This window comes from Hipposideros armiger, unplaced genomic scaffold (assembly GCF_001890085.2).
Source record: "Hipposideros armiger isolate ML-2016 unplaced genomic scaffold, ASM189008v1 scaffold_186, whole genome shotgun sequence".
Taxonomy (NCBI): domain Eukaryota; kingdom Metazoa; phylum Chordata; class Mammalia; order Chiroptera; family Hipposideridae; genus Hipposideros; species Hipposideros armiger.
The window spans coordinates 2,244,598-2,261,458 of NW_017731536.1; the positions used below are offsets into that span (position 1 = coordinate 2,244,598).

A 16,861-nucleotide genomic window follows, 5' to 3' on the forward strand; every position below is an offset into this window, starting at 1 on the left:
CGGGAGGTGGGTAGAGCCAGACTAAGGGGTACATGCGCTGTGGGGGCAGCTGGGGCTCCATCCACTGGGACTTGCTGAGAGGCTGTGTCCACAGGACCTCAGAATTGTCATCTAAGAGACCAAAGAGGGAGTGTTTGCGCAGGGGGTGTTAGCTCCTCACACTTCCAGGGTGCAGGTACTGGGTGCTGGGTGCCAGGTGGGCTCATACAGGTGTCTGCTGGCCCATGTCAGTGGAGCCCTTGCAGAAGGTGCTCAGGGCATCAGGGGTGAAGGGCTGCCAGGCTATACTGTGTGAATCTGATTGGACAGCAATGACTGCAGTCAGAGGAGGGCCAAGAGGATGTGAGGACACAGGAGGTGTCATTGGACCAGTGACGGGGAGTCCTCTTTTTCCTTCTGGGCACCGGAATTCTTCAGGGTGGGAATGTGTCTCAATGCCCGTCCCTTTCGTTGGTGAGCCAGGTTTGGGGCTCCTGCACAGGACCCTGGTGTGGCCCCATGAGAGGCCTATGAGAGCCTGGGAGAGCCCAGGAAGGCAGGAAGAGGCTGCTGCTGGAGGCAGAGCCGGGTGCTCGATCCTCCTGGAAAAGCTCCTTCAAGTTCCTACAAAACCCAGTCCTCCCCCTGTGCCTGTGAAAGGTGCCAGGAAGCCCTAGATAAGATCTGAAGCCTTCCAGGAATAATAGGTGTGGCCTCAGGCCCTGGCTTTTCCTGCAGGCGGCTCCTTTTCAGCCCTCTCTGGGCATTAACCTTATCAGACCATCCCTCTGAGCTCAGTCCTGCAGAACCCACAGCCCCGCTGCAGGGTAAGAAGCACACCTACAGCCCGTGAAGAATTCACTGTGCATTGGAAGGGCAGTGGGGCGTGGAGAAGTGGGCAATATCTTGAGGGCCTGAGCAGGCTGCCAGGAGGTGGCCTGAAGAGGCAGTGGGGTGTATGTAGGTGGACATGGAGCTCTGCTGTGCTGACTTGGACAAGTTACTTAACCTCACTGAACCTCAGTTTCCTAAGTCGTATAATTATACTGATTTCAGAGAGTTGTGGTATGTGATAAGTGGGTGAAGGCATATCAAGTGCTGAAAAGAGTGCCTGGCACATGATAGGGGCGCCGTCCACAGTAGCCAGTCCTATTATTAGTACAATAAAAGTTCATGCCCATAGGCCAAGGCTGGGTGAATCCTTTGCCCACTAACCGCCATTCAGCCTAGGGATCGGGCTAGTTGCCAGATGGCCTCTTAAGGCATTTTTCTAGCATTCCGTGAGTGTTAGGACCTCTAGATTTGGTGGGTGGAGGGAAGGGGCACAATGCGAGCCTCTTGGGTGAGGGACACAGTGCAAGCCAAAGCAGAGGCACAAAGAGCATCGCGTGTTAGTTTTCTATTGCTGCGTAACCCATTACTACAAACTTAGTGGCTTACAGCGATGCCTGTGTGTTATCTCCCAGTTCTGGAAGTCAGAGAGAGTACGGCTCAGTCCATCACAAGGCTGCAATCAAGGTGTCTCCAGGCTGACTTCTTGTCTGAAGGCTCTTCGGGACAAAGTCACCTCCCAAGCTCATTGGTTCTCGGCAGAATTTACTTGCTTGTGGTTGTAGGACGTAGGTGCCCTTCTTTTTGCCGTCACTGGCCAGGGATTGTCCTCAGCTCCTGGAGGCCATCATGTTCCTTGCACATGCCCTCTCCTTCAAGCCCGCAACATCGCATCGGTCTTGCTTGTGCTTTGAATCCCTGCCTCTCCCTCCAGTCCCAGATTTAAGGGTCACATGTGATGGACCAGGCTCTCCTGAGTAGTCTCCCTAGCTTAAAGGCCACTGACTTTGAATTTACTTATAGTTGCAAAATCCCTTCCCAGAAGTACCTAGATTAGTGCTTGATTGAGTAACTGGGAGGCGTACACCCAGGACTCTCTGCTGGTTCTGCCTACCACATGTGGCGTGTGCCTGGGGCAAGGAGCGGAATAGACAGGGGGTTGGAGGTGGACAGGGCAGCCATTGGAGCAGGAGGGGCAAAGTGGGTGTTGGTGGCGGGAGGGATGTAAGGCCACTGTAGGCCTTGAGTGGCAGGTGGAGGAAGGGACATTGGACATCCTCACGCCACCCTTGACGATGGCCCTGCATCACAAGGTGTGTTTATTCCAACCCGAGTGATTTCCTGCAGACCCACTGCCACCTGAGCCTCCACACCTGGGTTCCCTCCGATGAGGGTTCCTGGGCCTGAAACCTTGGACTGCTCCCTCTGGGATAGGTGGACAAGCGCCAAGGCCGCTGAGCTCCAGAGCCCAGAGCAAGCTCTCTACAGCACCACACAGCTCCCCTGTAGCTGGCCTGGTGTCCCAAGGAAGCCGGGCCCCTTGCAGCAGCCAAAACCCAAAACTGAGTCAGGAAACCAGTTGAAGAAGGCATGTGCCCACCAGGGCAGTTCTTCCTCCCATCACCAACCCAACCTCTAAGAAGGCCTGCAGAGGTGTGGGGGAGTCAGCATTCATGAGCTCAGCAGCATTTCTGGAATGCAGTGGCCATTCCTCGCCCTGCTTTGAATTCATTAGTTAAAAATTCAACAAACCCTTGATCATCGTTGAATAACTGTGTTCTAAAAATGTTCTCAGTGATCCAAGGTTTTGAAATTCAAGTGTTCCTGAAACATAGTCAGACCTTGTCTTTATTCTCAGCAGTCTCAATCAAGGCGTGCAGCCCTTTGTGGTCTCAGAGCCCTGGGCATACATGATTCAGGTTTTCTTTGTGGATCCATTGGTGGTGGTTTGGTAAACAACCATTCTACTAGTTCTGATGGTAGTAAACCCTAGAGCAGGCTTCACTTCCTCTGGCTGAGTGGGCTCCCCTCAGAAAGCAGTGATCTCCAGACAATGAAAGGGACACCAGACAAGTTTTAAAGCCCCTTACTATCTGGCTCAGAACATGTCAGGAGAAAGGGGAGGGTCCCTGGTGGGAAGGGGCCTAGAGGTGAGAAAGGTTCTAGCTCTCCCTGCTTCCAGGTGAGTCAGGTGGGAGCTGCCAGGATAAGGGAGTGGGAGAAGGCAGTGGAGGTGTCCCAGCAGGCCTGGACCCTACAGCAGCTGCGTCCACTTGGTCTGGCCAGGAAGGGACAGCAGTTCTGTTGTTGGACTTTAGCAGTATCCCTGGAATGCTGGCCACACACATTATGCCAGACCGCACCAGAGAGCCAGGGAGAAGGTCGGAGGGCTAACGAGAGAGACATGCTCCTGTGCAGGGTGGGCGGGCAGCCCCCATGGCTGGGCCACGCCCTGCCACACAACCTGCTGGGCCTTTTACATTCTGTCATTAAAAGCAAGTCACAGGGCCGGCCGAGTGGTGCGTTGGTTAAGAATTGGCTTGGGACATCAGCTCCGAGCATCAGGGCCCCGGTTCGGATCCCACATGAGGGCCAGTGACGCTGCGGCCTCTACAGCTAAGATGGTGAACAACAGCTCGACCTGGAGCTGGGCTGCCGTGAGTCGCCAGTGACAGCGTAGGCTGCAGTGAAGCTGCAGTGGGCTGCCATAAGCTACCGTGTGTGGCCAGCAGCCGGCGTGAGCAGCCAGCAGCCAGTGTGAGCTGCCAAGAGCCACCATGAGTGGCTGTCCAGTGGCCGGCAACCAATCTGCCTCACCCGGGAAGAGCGCAATGATAATACCAACATGGGCCAGTGAAGCGACGTCCTCCACAACTAGACTGAAGAACAAAAGGACAGCAACTTGTCTGTTCCCCTTCCCCCGATTACCCAACGCTGTTCCCTCCCTCAATTCCCCAATAAAATCTTAAAAAAAAAAAAAAAGCAAGTCACATTCCTACAGACTGAGCGTAGCATGCGTCCCAGTAGCCACATCATCACCAGGCTGCAAAATCGTGCTTATGACTTAAGGCTGTATGTAACTCATTTAGGGGTAGTCTGGTGTCCAAAGAGAAGACATCTCTTTAGAAGGAAACATTTTCTTGGAGGTTTTGTGTCTGGCGACCCCCTGTACCTCCTAATGTTTAGGTTAGGGACATCAAAGCCTATGGTCTGTTTTATTTTGCTTTGTGGCAGATTTTGTTAACTCCAGGCTGGGAGATGGGGCTCGGGTGGTAGGCTGGGTCTGCCATCTGCTTTTTCCCAGGCGGTAAGATCTAGGAATGGACCGACATCCCACAAGTTACTGTGTTGGCCGGTCAGGCAAGTTTCCTGCTTGCTCTGGGCCTGTTTCCCTCTCCATACAGGGGAATTACAGCATATTCTTCACACGAGCGGGGCCATCGTCTCTGCCTCCAGCCTCGTCTCAGCCTGGTCCTTTCTCTCCTGCAGCTCCTACCCAAGCCTCTGAGCTGGAGGGATGGAGAACTCCTCGGCAGCGTCGGCCTCCTCCGAGGCTGGGAGCAGCCGCTCCCAGGAGATTGAGGAGCTCGAACGCTTCATCGATAGCTACGTGCTCGAGTACCAGGTGCAGGGGCTGCTGGCGGACAAGACAGAGGGCGATGGTGAGAGCGAGAAGACGCATTCGCACATCTCCCAGGTGAGCACTGGCCCGGGGAGGGGAAAAGGGAGAGGGGTCAGGGCCTGGGCAGGTATGAGGCCTTGCTTGGCAAACTCAAAGAGGGTGGTAAGGAGGCCCTAATTCCAGACAGGGTCTGGCTGCCTGGCCCTAGATTGCCGAGGTGTGGATGGTCCCACCCACAGAGTGTGGGATCCAGGCAGGAAGTCTCTCTCAGCCCCTGTGACCCACTTCTTCTCCATCCTACCCCACTGAGCAGCTGGGGCCCAGCCAGACGCACGATTCATTGAACACATGTTTATTGAGCACCTACTATGTGCTACGTACTATTCCCCATCCTCCACAAGCTCCTGTTCTAGAAGAGATCTGGAGATTGTAGCTTGTCCAGAATGCACACAATCAAAAGGCCATCACCTGTGAATATTTTCTCTGATTTCAAATACAGGCAGTTGTTGGCGGCCACAGAATTGAGTCTCTCCGGCAGTGCCCCAGGGCTCTGTGTGACAGACCTAGTTAGGTGCATGAGGCGTTCTGGCCAGGATCTCAGGCCGGTGTGACCCCCTCCCGGATCAGTCTGCGGCAGCCCTGGGCTTGGGTGGAAGTCTCAAGTTCCTCCGATTAGAGGGAGCCACTCAGCGCAGCAGCCATACTGTATGCACCTTTGCCTAGCGCCGTAAATCCTCAGTAGCTATTTGTTCAAGAGTTGGCTCCACATTTGCTTCTAGCTGCCTACACGACCTGGGGGCAAATCCCTCAACTTCTCTGAAGCTTGGTCTTCTTGTCTGACCACTGATCCTGCTGCCTCAGGAATGTTGGAAGGTCAAAGGCGATAAGAAGCTCAAAGCTACAAAGAAGCAGGGTGTTGCCTGCACAAGGAGATATGGGAGGGTCTCTTCCGTGTAGGACCTGGGCCCCAGGTGCCCACCTCTTATACTTGTTTTCCTGCCTCAAGCCTGACAAGGAGAGGGGAGCCACTTGGGAGAAAAGCTGAGCGAATGCAGCTGGCCGGGTGGGCAGAAATTCAGACCCTGCAGCCAGCTTTTCAGAAAGGCAGCATGAACCTATGGTTTTCCTAGAACTCAGGACCAGGAGCCAAACCAGGGAAGCCATGGTGGTCCTGTACCTTCTCTCCACTGGGAGAAGGAAGAGAAAATCAGCCCTGGGAGAGAAATGGAAATAGATGTGATGCTTCCCTTCGTGTCCTTGAAGTTCTAGAATCACAATTAGTATAAGCCTGTGATTTGTCCAGTGTCCACTCCAGAAGTGTGCATTGAGCACCTGCCCTGCGGCTGGGTATCCGCCAGGAGTGAGCCAAGCAGACAACCGTTCTGCCCTCGTGGAACTTCTGTTTAATGGTGGGTGATCATTGCTGTGGAGAAAAATAAAGCAAGACAATGGAATGGGGACTGATGCGAGACAGGAAGGGTTTGCAGTTTTAAACAGGATGTCAGGGAAAATGTCCCTGAAGAAGGTGGAGCAGGGAGCCATGCAGATCTCTGGGGCAGGAGTGTTCCAGGCAGAGGGAACAGCACGTGGAAAGGCCCGAGCTGGAAGAGTATTCCAGGTGCAGCAGTGTGGCTGGAGCAGAGGGAGAAAGAGGGAGAGCCAGAGGAGATGAACCGGGGAGAAAATGGGGACATGTAGACAAGATGAGCCAGGGCTGACTCCTGGGATCCGACAACATTTAGAAAGCAGAGGTGTATGGAGGAACCAGCCGGAGACCAGGAGGGGGTTGGCAGTAAGGCAGGAGGGAAACCACGCAAGGGTGGGGGCGTGTTGGAAGCCCGAGGAAGGCTCTGTTTCAAGGAGGTGGGGGGCGTGTTCACTGTGTTGACTGCTGCTGCAGGTCATGGAGCAGAAGGACTGACAAAACCTGATAGAGCCGTGGGGGCTACTGGTGCCCCTGACTAGAGACTAACAGTCAAGCAGTGGGGGCGAAATTCAAGGAGACGGTTGGAGATGGGGAGGATAATACAGATCTTCTCTGTATAACAGGATTTCGCTGTAATGGGGAGAGACACGTGGTATCTGGGGAAGTTATGTCCAGATGGGGCATTTACAACATGCTGCATTGGTGGGAGTGGTCCAGGGCAGAGGGGATGGTTGTTGGAGCAATGACCTTGAATAGGCGAGAGGGCTTGGCCTTGGCTGGGCCCCAGCTGGTCACCCACAATCACAGGAGGGAGTTGCCAAGGCTTGCAGCTATGCCTCCGGAATGACACCTACTGTGTGCAGCATAGCTGTGGCTTTCTCCAGCTGCTTTCAGCCATGACGGTGCAGGTACAGAGTTATGAAGGTGCATTTAACCAGGGTTGAGGTGTCTCTGGGTGAGGACAGTGGAGGGAGAGAAGGGTGAGGTAGATGAAGGAGTGATGACAGTGATGTCCCATGACACTGAGCCAGGCAAGGAGAGGCATGAGGACCTGAAGCGGGTGGTGGGTGCTAGAGGGTGGAGGGTCAGTGGGTTGGAGGTCCTAGGGAGCTGGAGAATTGTCAGAGTCCTGGTATGAAAAGGAGTGAGTCAGAAAGATAGGAGTGTCCAAGAGCAGCATGTTTGAAACCCAGGGCGGAGTGGGCACAGTGATTGGTGATAAAAGAGCTGGGTATGAGAGCGGGAGAGTGTGGGGTAGAGGAGAGATCAGGAGAGGGACCCTGGAACTGAGAAGCAGGGTACAGGAGCCAGCTTCGTGGATATTGAAATCACCAAGAAAGGAAAAGTGGGTGCTAAAGAGGGTGGCAGCGATCTGGGAGAAGTCTTCAAAGAGTGTAGGGTGTGAGTTGGGGGGCATGGATGACCTGGGGGTCTACAGATAACTGCAAGGAGGGGGGGGTGTCTTATCTCATGATATGTTAATTTATTTGCATACCTTTGTTTTTTTATTTAAACTTCTGATTGTACAGTTAACAATATCATGACCTGGAATGGAAGTGGGAGGGCCATCCTACTAGATTGGAAAATTTCTGAGGGAAATGAACCTCTTTGGGTTGTCTAGGGCAGGAAAGGGAGGAACTAGGTGAACCAACTCTAATTTCCCATAAGCATCCTAGAGCTGACTTCCCCAGGGGCAGGCCCCACGGACAGGTGGTGGGGTTGACCTGGCCTCCAACAGGGCATCCTTCAAAGGTTCCTCCAGGTGAAATGGGCTTTTACAGGAGGAGAGTTCAAGGAAGCCATGAAGCTTCACCCCAGAGAAGTGCTTTGTGAATGGTAGAATTTCTGTTCCCAGAGCAGCCATCGGTGGGGGGGGATAGTTTTGGAAGAAGGGACCCGTCACTCAGCGCCCTGGGCCTCCCTGTGGTGACAGCTAGGTTCTCAGTATGTAGAGAGATGGAGAAGTACCTTCAGGCTGGCCCTACACTGCCTGCCGGCCCCTGCTCCTGGGATAAGTTAGGCCTGACCATGCTCCGATCTCCACTTCTGGAGGGGCTTTTAAACAGATGTTTGTCGCAAGGCATAGTGTGGAAAACATGGCCATTTGTAACATCTGGATGCACTCCTTAAACTTTCTGCATTCTCTGAAGTTCCCTGGAAGAATGCAGACACCTGGCAGGATCCTGGGGTCCACCTGTGTGCTGCTGGCCAAGGAGGCCATTTCAATCCTGATCCCACCACCCCCTTCCCTGCCCCACATACACCTACAAACACAGCTGGGGTACAGATTCCAGGTGAGGACACTGCTGTGGACAGCTCTAAGCAAGGCCGGTGTTAGACGTGTCTACATAACACACTTCTCTTGGCACCACCTTGTGGGAAATCATTCTGCTAAAACGCTTTCTATTGTTTTTATTTCATCTGATGACTATTTTTTTTTATTAAAGAAATTTTATTGGGGAACAGTGTGTTTTTCCAGGACTCATCAGCTCCAAGTCAAGTAGTTGTTTCAATCTAGTTGTGGAGGGCTCATCTGATGACTATTTTAAATGGATGCCAAAAACAAAGAACAAAAATAACCTCAGAGAAAGTCCCCGCCTGCCTGTCTGCGGTAGTGTTTTAATGTTTCTGGGAGAGGAAAATTGTGAAGAATCTTGGAAACCTTGAGAAAACTTGAGGGCGTAAAAAAGAATGTTGTTCTTCAGTGGGTGAGGTCATTATTTTTTTTTTTAGGATCTGAGAGATGACAGTTGACAAGAAGAAAATACCTCATGATGCTTGTACAGTTGTGGTCTTCCCCTGCCCCTCCCCCAGCAACAACTAGGAAGATGGATGGATGGATGGATGGATGGATGGATGGATGGATGGATGGATGGATGGATGGATGGGGAGGGAGGGAGATAGGGAAGTGGGAAGGAGGGCAAGTGAGCTCCCTTTTCTTTAGATGAGTAACCAAGAGAATGTGTGTTCTAAGATTCTCAACTCTTTCAGGATAGCATATTTAAAATTACCCCCTATACACATTTCAAGAGCACCTGCCCTCCAATGGATTCCAAGTCCCCAAAGGCACATCCTGAAAGTTATCCTCACTCTGTGCTTGGGAGGAGGGGACTATGCCCCTAATCTGCAGAAGAAGCAGCTGAGACACAAAGATGGGAAACAGCCAAGCCACACTGCTCGGTGGCAGCTGAGCAGGGTCCTGGTACTCACCCCTTCCCCACCTACTTTTGGTTCCCTGCTGGGTATAGGCTGTTAGATGGTTCATGTATTTTCCCCCATGGAATGAGAATTAGGACTCCAAGTCTCATTGACCATTAACCTTTGGTGGAAGAGATTGGGGTGTTGTAAGTGGGGAAAGTGTGGCACTTCTGATGTCAGTGGATCGTCACCAGGTTTCAAAGCAGCGTTCATAACTCTGTCTGTACATTGGACTCGTTCGGGGAGCTTGGACCAGCCCCCACCTCAGAGCTCAGTTGAATGGGGAGAGGCCTGGAGCTTGCAATCTTCTCATCCCCTGTGTGACTCTGATGACTCTGATGTCCCACTAAGGTGTATAACCACAGCCACAGGTGGGGTATGCCTGTCTCCCTTCCCCACCCTTCCATGCCAGCTGCTCCCCTCTCTTAGAAAGGTAGAATGTAGGGGTGTTGTGAAGAGCATATATTTAATGAAGGCCTATTTTGCAATAAACTCCTGTGAATAGGTCAAATGAAGAGCCAGAGAGGATGACAATAATTTCCTCTAGTCCTTTCTGATGCTGTCAGGCTCTCAGAAGTCCTGGGTTTTGTCCCAAATGCAAAGTGACCTTTCAAAGAGAGGTGCAACCATGCAGCTATGTCGACCGGGATAAGAGCATTCAGATCAATGTCTCTTGCTTTCTCACAACTATTTCCTTCTCTTTCTTCATGTTTTTCCTTTTACTCTGCCTTCCCCGCTCACTGCTCCCTCATCCCCCTTTTATCCCATTCATTCATCTCCTTCTGTCTTCTAAATCCTTTTTCCCTGCCATCTTTTCTCATAGGAGGAAGCGCTCAATGGTGGACCACCTATGAAAGGCTTAACAGAAGAAGTGAGTTTAAGGGGAACTGGGGTGGTTGACCATGGGGGACTCATTTTATTTTCCCCCTTATTTTAAAAAATAATTTACTTTTACTTATACGAGGACTGTGTACATACATTCTCATGGCACGCAAGAATTCAGATGTGATCAATACAATCTCCCTTATCAACTGCCTCATTCCACTGCTTTGCCCTCCCTCCCATCAGATCAGTGAGTTACCTTCCTCACCTTTTTTAATGCTTTTACCCACGTATACATAATGTGACTTACAGAAATATATTATTTCAAATATCCTAAATCATAGCCAGTGAATATGTTCGATAACTTGCGTTTTCACCTAGCTCTATGCCCTGGGGAGTCTTCTAGGCTTGTACGTCTGCTGTGTTTCATGGCTGCACAATCGCACATAATATGGATGTCCCATAGTTTAAGCATTCACCTGTTGATGGGCACTCAGGTTACTTCCAAAATGTACCCCAGAAATACAAGGTATGGAGGTGAATACTGTTGCAGATGCCTCCTCATACACATACAAAAGTGTTTCCTTAGGTAGATACTGAGCTGTAGAATCAGTTCCAATGGCCACGCCAAATTGCCCTCCAAATAACTTCCTTTATTGACACTACCGCCAGGGTATTGGGACCAGTTGTCTCTTATCATTTTAGTTTGCATTTTCTTGATTTCTAGTGAGGTTGAGCCCTTTTTAATCTGATTACCAGTCTTTTTTTTTTTAAGGTTAAATGTTTATTTTACTTTTAAAGCAACAATTGGCAAAACAGACAACCCAAAAACAGAAACAAATGTAATTTTTGCATATAATTTTTTTCTTGGTAAGCCTTTTACAAAGTTGAGCTTCTAGCATACATGTAATTTTCAGCTTGCTTGTTTATTTAGCATGAGCTCCTTCCTAGACATTGTTTGGTGGTTTTTGGCATGAAGCACAAGTGTTTAAATCTGCCCTTTTTCTGCCAGTTACTGTTGGCTAAATAGCGAAATATAATTACAGCTAACATTTATTCCTTCAGGGCCTGGTCTAGGCTCTGGGACCAAGTCATGAACAGAATGGACCCATAACCGCTGTCCTCCTAGCCCTTACTATCTGGCGGGAAAAGAAAGACAATAAACAAAGACAGAGCTAGGATATTAGAAGGTGATACATGCATGACGCAGGAAGGGGCGGGACTGCTTGGCTTACGTAGACCGGACTTTTGAGCAAAGATTTGAAGAAGATGGGAGTGAGGCTGCTTGGGAAGGAGTATTCCAGGCGGAGGGAGTATCAAAGGGCAGAGCTCTGGAGTGGGGGCGTGCCCCACTTTCAGGAAGAGCTCTGGGCCAGTCTGGCGGGAGCAACGTGAGCAAGGGGGCGCGTTGTAGAAGAGCCGGGTCTGCAGGGCCACGCTGGCCCTGGTGAGGACTCTGGCCTTTTCCCTGGTGAGATGGGGAGACAACGGAGGTTTCTGAACAGAGGAGGGACACGGTTTGACTCTGGATGCTGTTTGGAGAATAGACTCAAGCGAGCGGCCCGGGGTGGGAATGGGAGGGTGGGCGGGAACGGAAGCAGGGAGACCTGGAAGCTGATTGGTCCAGTCGAGAGGTGATGCTGGCTTAGAGCCGTGTGGTCACTGTGGAGATGGTAAGAAGCGGTCAGATTCTCCTTGTACTTTGAAGGCACAGATGACATGATTTTTTAAATGAAGGACCTGGAGGATGTTTAGCCTGAACACGTAGAAGGATAAACTTTCCAGAAATGAAATGTGGGAGACCCTGGAAGAGCAGCTTTGGGGAGCAAAAGTCAATTTCAGTGTTTGGACGTGAAAGGTTTAAGATAGTTTTAGATATTTTATCTTAGTGGGGATGGTGATCAAGCAGTTAGATGTGCGAAGGTGGCATTCAGGCGGGAATAACCTGGAGGTGGACATTTGTAAATAGCATGTGGGTGTTATTTTAAGCCCCAGGAGTGAAGGAACTTAGAGAAGAGGGTCAAGGATTGAACCCTTAGAAGTTGGGGAGATGAGGAGGAACTAACCAAGGAGACTGAAGTGTGTCCATGTAAACTCATTAATTCTTCACAACAATTCTGTGAAAAAGATGCTTTTGTTGTTGCCAGCTTACGAGGGAGGAAACTGAGGCACACAGAGGTTGAATAAGCTGATCAAGGTCACACAGCAAGTATGTGGCATTCTGAGGTTTGAACCAGGTGGTCTTACCGCAGTTGCCATACGCTTAATCTCTCTGCAACTGGTAGTTTTGGTTATTACAGGTGGGGAAAACCGAGTCTTAGAGATGAAGTGACTTTCCCTAAGGTCATAGAGTAAGTAAGTGATGGAGTAAGAATAGGAACTCAAGAGTCTCTGCTTCAAGAACTCAAGCTCCTAATCACTACGTTACACTGCCTGCACAACAGGAAAGTTGTTTGTTTTTTAAGATAGGAGCAAAAAGCCTTTCTCCCCTGTCAAATCTCTGCCCTTGAGCAGCGTCCTGTCCTCCCGACACACAAGGCTTTCCTGGAGTCTCACTGTGGATGGACAGTGAGCTCCACCAGTCTCCAGTCCCACCTCTTCTTCCTGTTCCTCTGCTGCTCAGTTAGCTGGCCCAGCATAAAGGAAACGGTTGAACATGGTCCTGACTTTGAGAAGCTCCAGTCTTAGGCCCGCAGGATTCCGCTCCTGGCCGTCCCGTGCCTGGGCTCTGGACTCTGTGAGGCCATGAGGAAGCCATGTCCCCCCTCAGTTCCCTCACAGGGAAACAAGAGCATTGAGTGACAGCAGTGGTTCCCAGAGGACCTTCACATTGCCCCCTGGGTAATCCTTGATTAAGAAGCCCTGGACAAGGGCCAGCTGAGTGGCGCATTGGTTAAGAACTGGCTTGGGACGCCAGAGGGCCCCGGTTCGGATCCCACATATGAGGGCCAGTGACACTGCCCTCCACAGCTAAGATGCTGAACAACAGCTCAACCTGGGGCTGGGCTGCCTGTGAGTCGCTGGCGACAGCGTAGACTGCAACCCCTGCTGTAGTGGGTTGCCATGGGCTACCGTGTGTAGCCAGCAGCCAGTGTGAGTGGCCAGCAGCCGCCTTGAGCGGCCATCCAGAAGCCAGCGACTGATCTGCCTCGCCTGGGAAGAGCGCAATGATGGTGCCAACTTGGGCCAGTGAAGCAATGTCCTCCACAACTAGACTGAAAAACAAAAGGATAGCAACTTGTCTGTTCCCCTTCCCCCAATTCCCCAATAAAAATAAAAATAAAATTTTTTTAATCTTAAAAAAAAGAAGCCCTGGATAAGATGACTTTTTAAATAACTTTTCACTTTGAAATAATTGCAGATGTCCATAAAAATGACAATAATTGTACAAAGAATTTTTACATATCCTTCACCCAGATTCTGCAGTTGTTAATATTTTAACCACGTTTTCTTCCTGTCTCTCGATCAATTGATAGATGATCGATTGATAGATCAGTAGATAGTATATAGAGAGAAACTTTGCTGATTTATTTGAGAGTGAGCTGCAGGTATGATTCCTCTTTATTTCTAAAGACTTCAGTGAGTATTTCCTAAGAAGAGGAGCATCCTTTTACATAATCACAGTGCAGGAAATAAACCTTGATACAATACTATTATTTATTTTTAAAAATTCTAGGTTCCTCAAAAAAATTAAACATAGAATTACCACGTGATCCAGCAATTCTACTTCTGGGTATATATCCCAAAGAATTGAAAGCAAGACCATGAATAGACATTTGTACACATACGTTCACAGCAGCATTATTCACTATAGCCAAGAGGTGGAAACAACCCAAATGTCCATCAGTGAATGAACGGGTAAACAACATGGGGTAGATACGTACAATGGAATATTATTGAGGCTTAAAATGAACGAAATCCTGTCATATGCTGCAACATAAAGTCTTCCTTGAGGACATCATGCTAAGTGAAATAAACCAGACACAAAAGGACAAGTGCCGTATACTCTACTTTTATGAGGCACTTAGAATAGTCAATTCATAGAGAATGAAAGTGGAATGGTGGCTGCCAGGGGCTGGCAGGAGGGGGAAATGGGGAGTTGTCATTTGATGGGGACAGAGTTTTAGTTCGGGATAATGAAAAAGTGCTGGAGATGGAGGGCGGCGATGGTTACACAACACTGTGACTGTTCTTAATGCCAGAGAATTATATACTTAAAAATGGTTGAAATGGTAAGTTTCATGACATATATATTTTACCACAATAAAAAAGAAAAAATCTGGTTCCATGTCTGATCCAGGTCACACATTACGTTTAGTATCTGACATTTTTATTGGCTTTTTACATCAATACCTATTTGTGCCCTGTACTCATTCTGCCACTTTTTGGCTGTGTGACCGTGGGTCAGTTACTTAATCATGCTGTGCCTCAAATTCCATACTTGCAAAGTGGGGATAATAAACGTGCCTAGGTATCTATGAGGAGTGAATGCTGATGCATATAATGCGGTGCTTACATTTAAATGAGATCTTTACACATTCCGGCGATTAATCCTTTGTTATACATGCTGCCACTAGCCTCTCACTTACCATATGTTCATGATTTCTTTGTCACACAGAAGTTTTAGGCTGTGATGTGTAAAACTTGTATGTTGGATTTTAACCGACGGGGACTGTGTTGTCCATGGATGGCGTGAGGCAGACCTCTTAAGGTCATTGTGTCCTTACCTGCTAGCCAGTTGTCTCAATCCCATGTGTTTATTGATCTTCGCTTTCCCCTGATTGGCAACACAGTACTTACCACATCCTAAGTTCCCATTTGTATATCCATTTGTTTACGGATGCAGTTTGGGCAGTGAATCTCTGTCTAGTCCTGTGCTTATTCAGCATGCTGGTGTGGCTCTGGCCACGTAATACACTTTGATATCTGGAAGGGCAAAGCCCTGGGGAGACTTAGACACCACTGGGTGTGGTGTGGAAAGTGGGGCAGTTTGTCTTTAGCCCCATCCACCTCCCCCACCCCAGGATTTCCCTTTTCACTCCCGCCCCAGCATGGGCAGTGTCTTTCCCTGTCCTCCACCAGGTCTGACCCTAAAATACTGTCCATCCTAGATGCAAATGACTGATAACGGATTTTAATTCTTTTTGGTATGAAATATTTTAAGTGTACCGATAACAGCAGAGAGTCAGCATCTACTTTGAATACAGAATAAACATCTGTACTCCCCTATTTACTGAATCTGAACCCTTGCCACCTTTTTTTCAGCCTTTCAAATTAAATAAATGGTAACAGATATGATGGAGGCCCCAAACCATGTGAATTGGATGTGCATCGTTCCCATTTATTAAAAAAAGTCCTGTTTTTTCCCACCTGTTTCTGTACCATGACTTTTCTTCAGGCAAACGCCACCCTTGTCCCCCAGAGGACTTGCTCTTAGCTGTAAACTGGTTTACCTTGAAGGAGAAACACTCTACACATAGAAATCAGGCATGGGAGCAGGGCGGGGCCAGGCCGATGATTATGTTCCTGAGGTGGTGGCCCCTCTCTCCATCCTGGAATCATCCCATGTAAATAAGGACCGATTTGGGAAGGTCTGCGTCAGGAGATTTTTCCAGGCAGTGTCTCAGAGGCAGGAGGTGGTGACCGAGGCCTAAGAAGAAAGAAGATAGCTTTGAGAGTGGGGTCTGAGCAGAGGCTGGGAGGAACTTTGGAACAGGGAAGGGAGAGCTCCCAGCGGGCTTTAGGACCGAGAAGAAACACTCTTCCCAATGGAGGGGATTCAGGCAGCATCAGAGGAGAGGATGGTCCTGGGGCTGCTGCTTGGCTGAGGGGTTGGAGGTGAGATGCCACACAGGCCCAGAGGGGAAAGCTTCCTGGGATAACCAAGGTGACTCACTACATCCTCCTCCCGGGGCCAGGGAGGCTGTACACACCGCTGGACCACACTCCCTCCTGTAACAGCATTGCCCGGGGCCCTGGCGGGTCTCTGGGATGGATGTCTGTGGACTTGACCACCTTGCTTTCCTTCCCGCAGATGAGCCCCTTGCTCACTGCTTGTCTGTGCCATGCTGTTAGATCCACTTCCTCATTTCCATCTCTGCCTCCGCTACTGTGGAAGCCCGAACGTTGGACTCGTCCTGACCTGCCTCCCTAACAGGGTCGCCCTCCTCTTCTGACCCTGTCTACCCAGGAAGTCTCTGCTGACCCCTTAGCCAGAGAGTCGCACCTGCCATGGCCTTCCATGGTTCACGCCTGGGCTTGCTCTTTCTCCAGGAACCCTGGCTTGCCCGTTTTCCTTCCCTGCACCCGCCCCTGTGCCCCTGCACCCCTGCACCCCTGCTGGGAGCACACTCTTCCTTATGTCAGCCTAGCCCTCCACCTCTCCTTGGACGTATCGCCTCTCCTGTGAAGGGAGGCGCCTGTTACAGGTCCCACACCAAAGGCACTCGGGAAAAATGGCTTCTAGCTGGCGGGTATAAAGTTAAGGATGACTTTGACGAAGCAGAGAGGTCTCATCAGAACTTGGAACTGCTCTTGGAAGCCTAACCAGGGGGATGAGGTTGCATATGGCTGTGCATGAAGCCTTGGTCTCTTCTATGCAATGCTTGTCCAGAGGAGCTATCAAGGCTTGCCAGCCCCGCCCTGTCAGGGACCATGCTAACCCCAGGTGGAGGTGCACCCACCCTCAAGTCACTGTTCTGTGGGATGTCACATCAGCACTACGAACCCGGGGTTGAAGCGCTTGGGACGCCCAGGAAGGAGGAAGCCTTTCTCTGCAAGGCTGTCCTCAGATGGGATGAGGAATGCCTGATCCAGTCTTCTTTCCAGCCAGGAGCCATTGTGTGCCTTGGCTGTCCCCAACCCTGTCATTCAGGCTCCAACCAGGAAAGGAGAAACCTCTTAAGTATGTAAAGTAGAGGGATTGTTTTTACAGTAGTTTAAACATTTTACATACACACACACATACAAATGTGTATATGTAT

At 50.1% G+C, this 16,861-nt stretch overlaps 1 protein-coding gene across 7 annotated transcripts in view; it reads left to right on the forward strand.

The window, feature by feature from the left end:
* CTIF (cap binding complex dependent translation initiation factor) overlaps nucleotides 1-16,861 on the forward strand; it is a 284,572-nt gene that overhangs the window by 69,227 nt on the left and 198,484 nt on the right. For 5 of the 7 annotated variants that reach the window (XM_019652735.1, XM_019652734.1, XM_019652738.1 and 2 more), the window contains 2 exons: nucleotides 4,300-4,507; nucleotides 9,880-9,927. In XM_019652735.1, coding sequence (XP_019508280.1) covers nucleotides 4,328-4,507; nucleotides 9,880-9,927 — 228 coding nt within the window. In that variant the 5' untranslated portion in view covers nucleotides 4,300-4,327. The remainder of the gene's footprint in view (nucleotides 1-4,299; nucleotides 4,508-9,879; nucleotides 9,928-16,861) is intronic. The other 2 variants (XM_019652739.1, XM_019652740.1) reach the window with 1 other exon arrangement.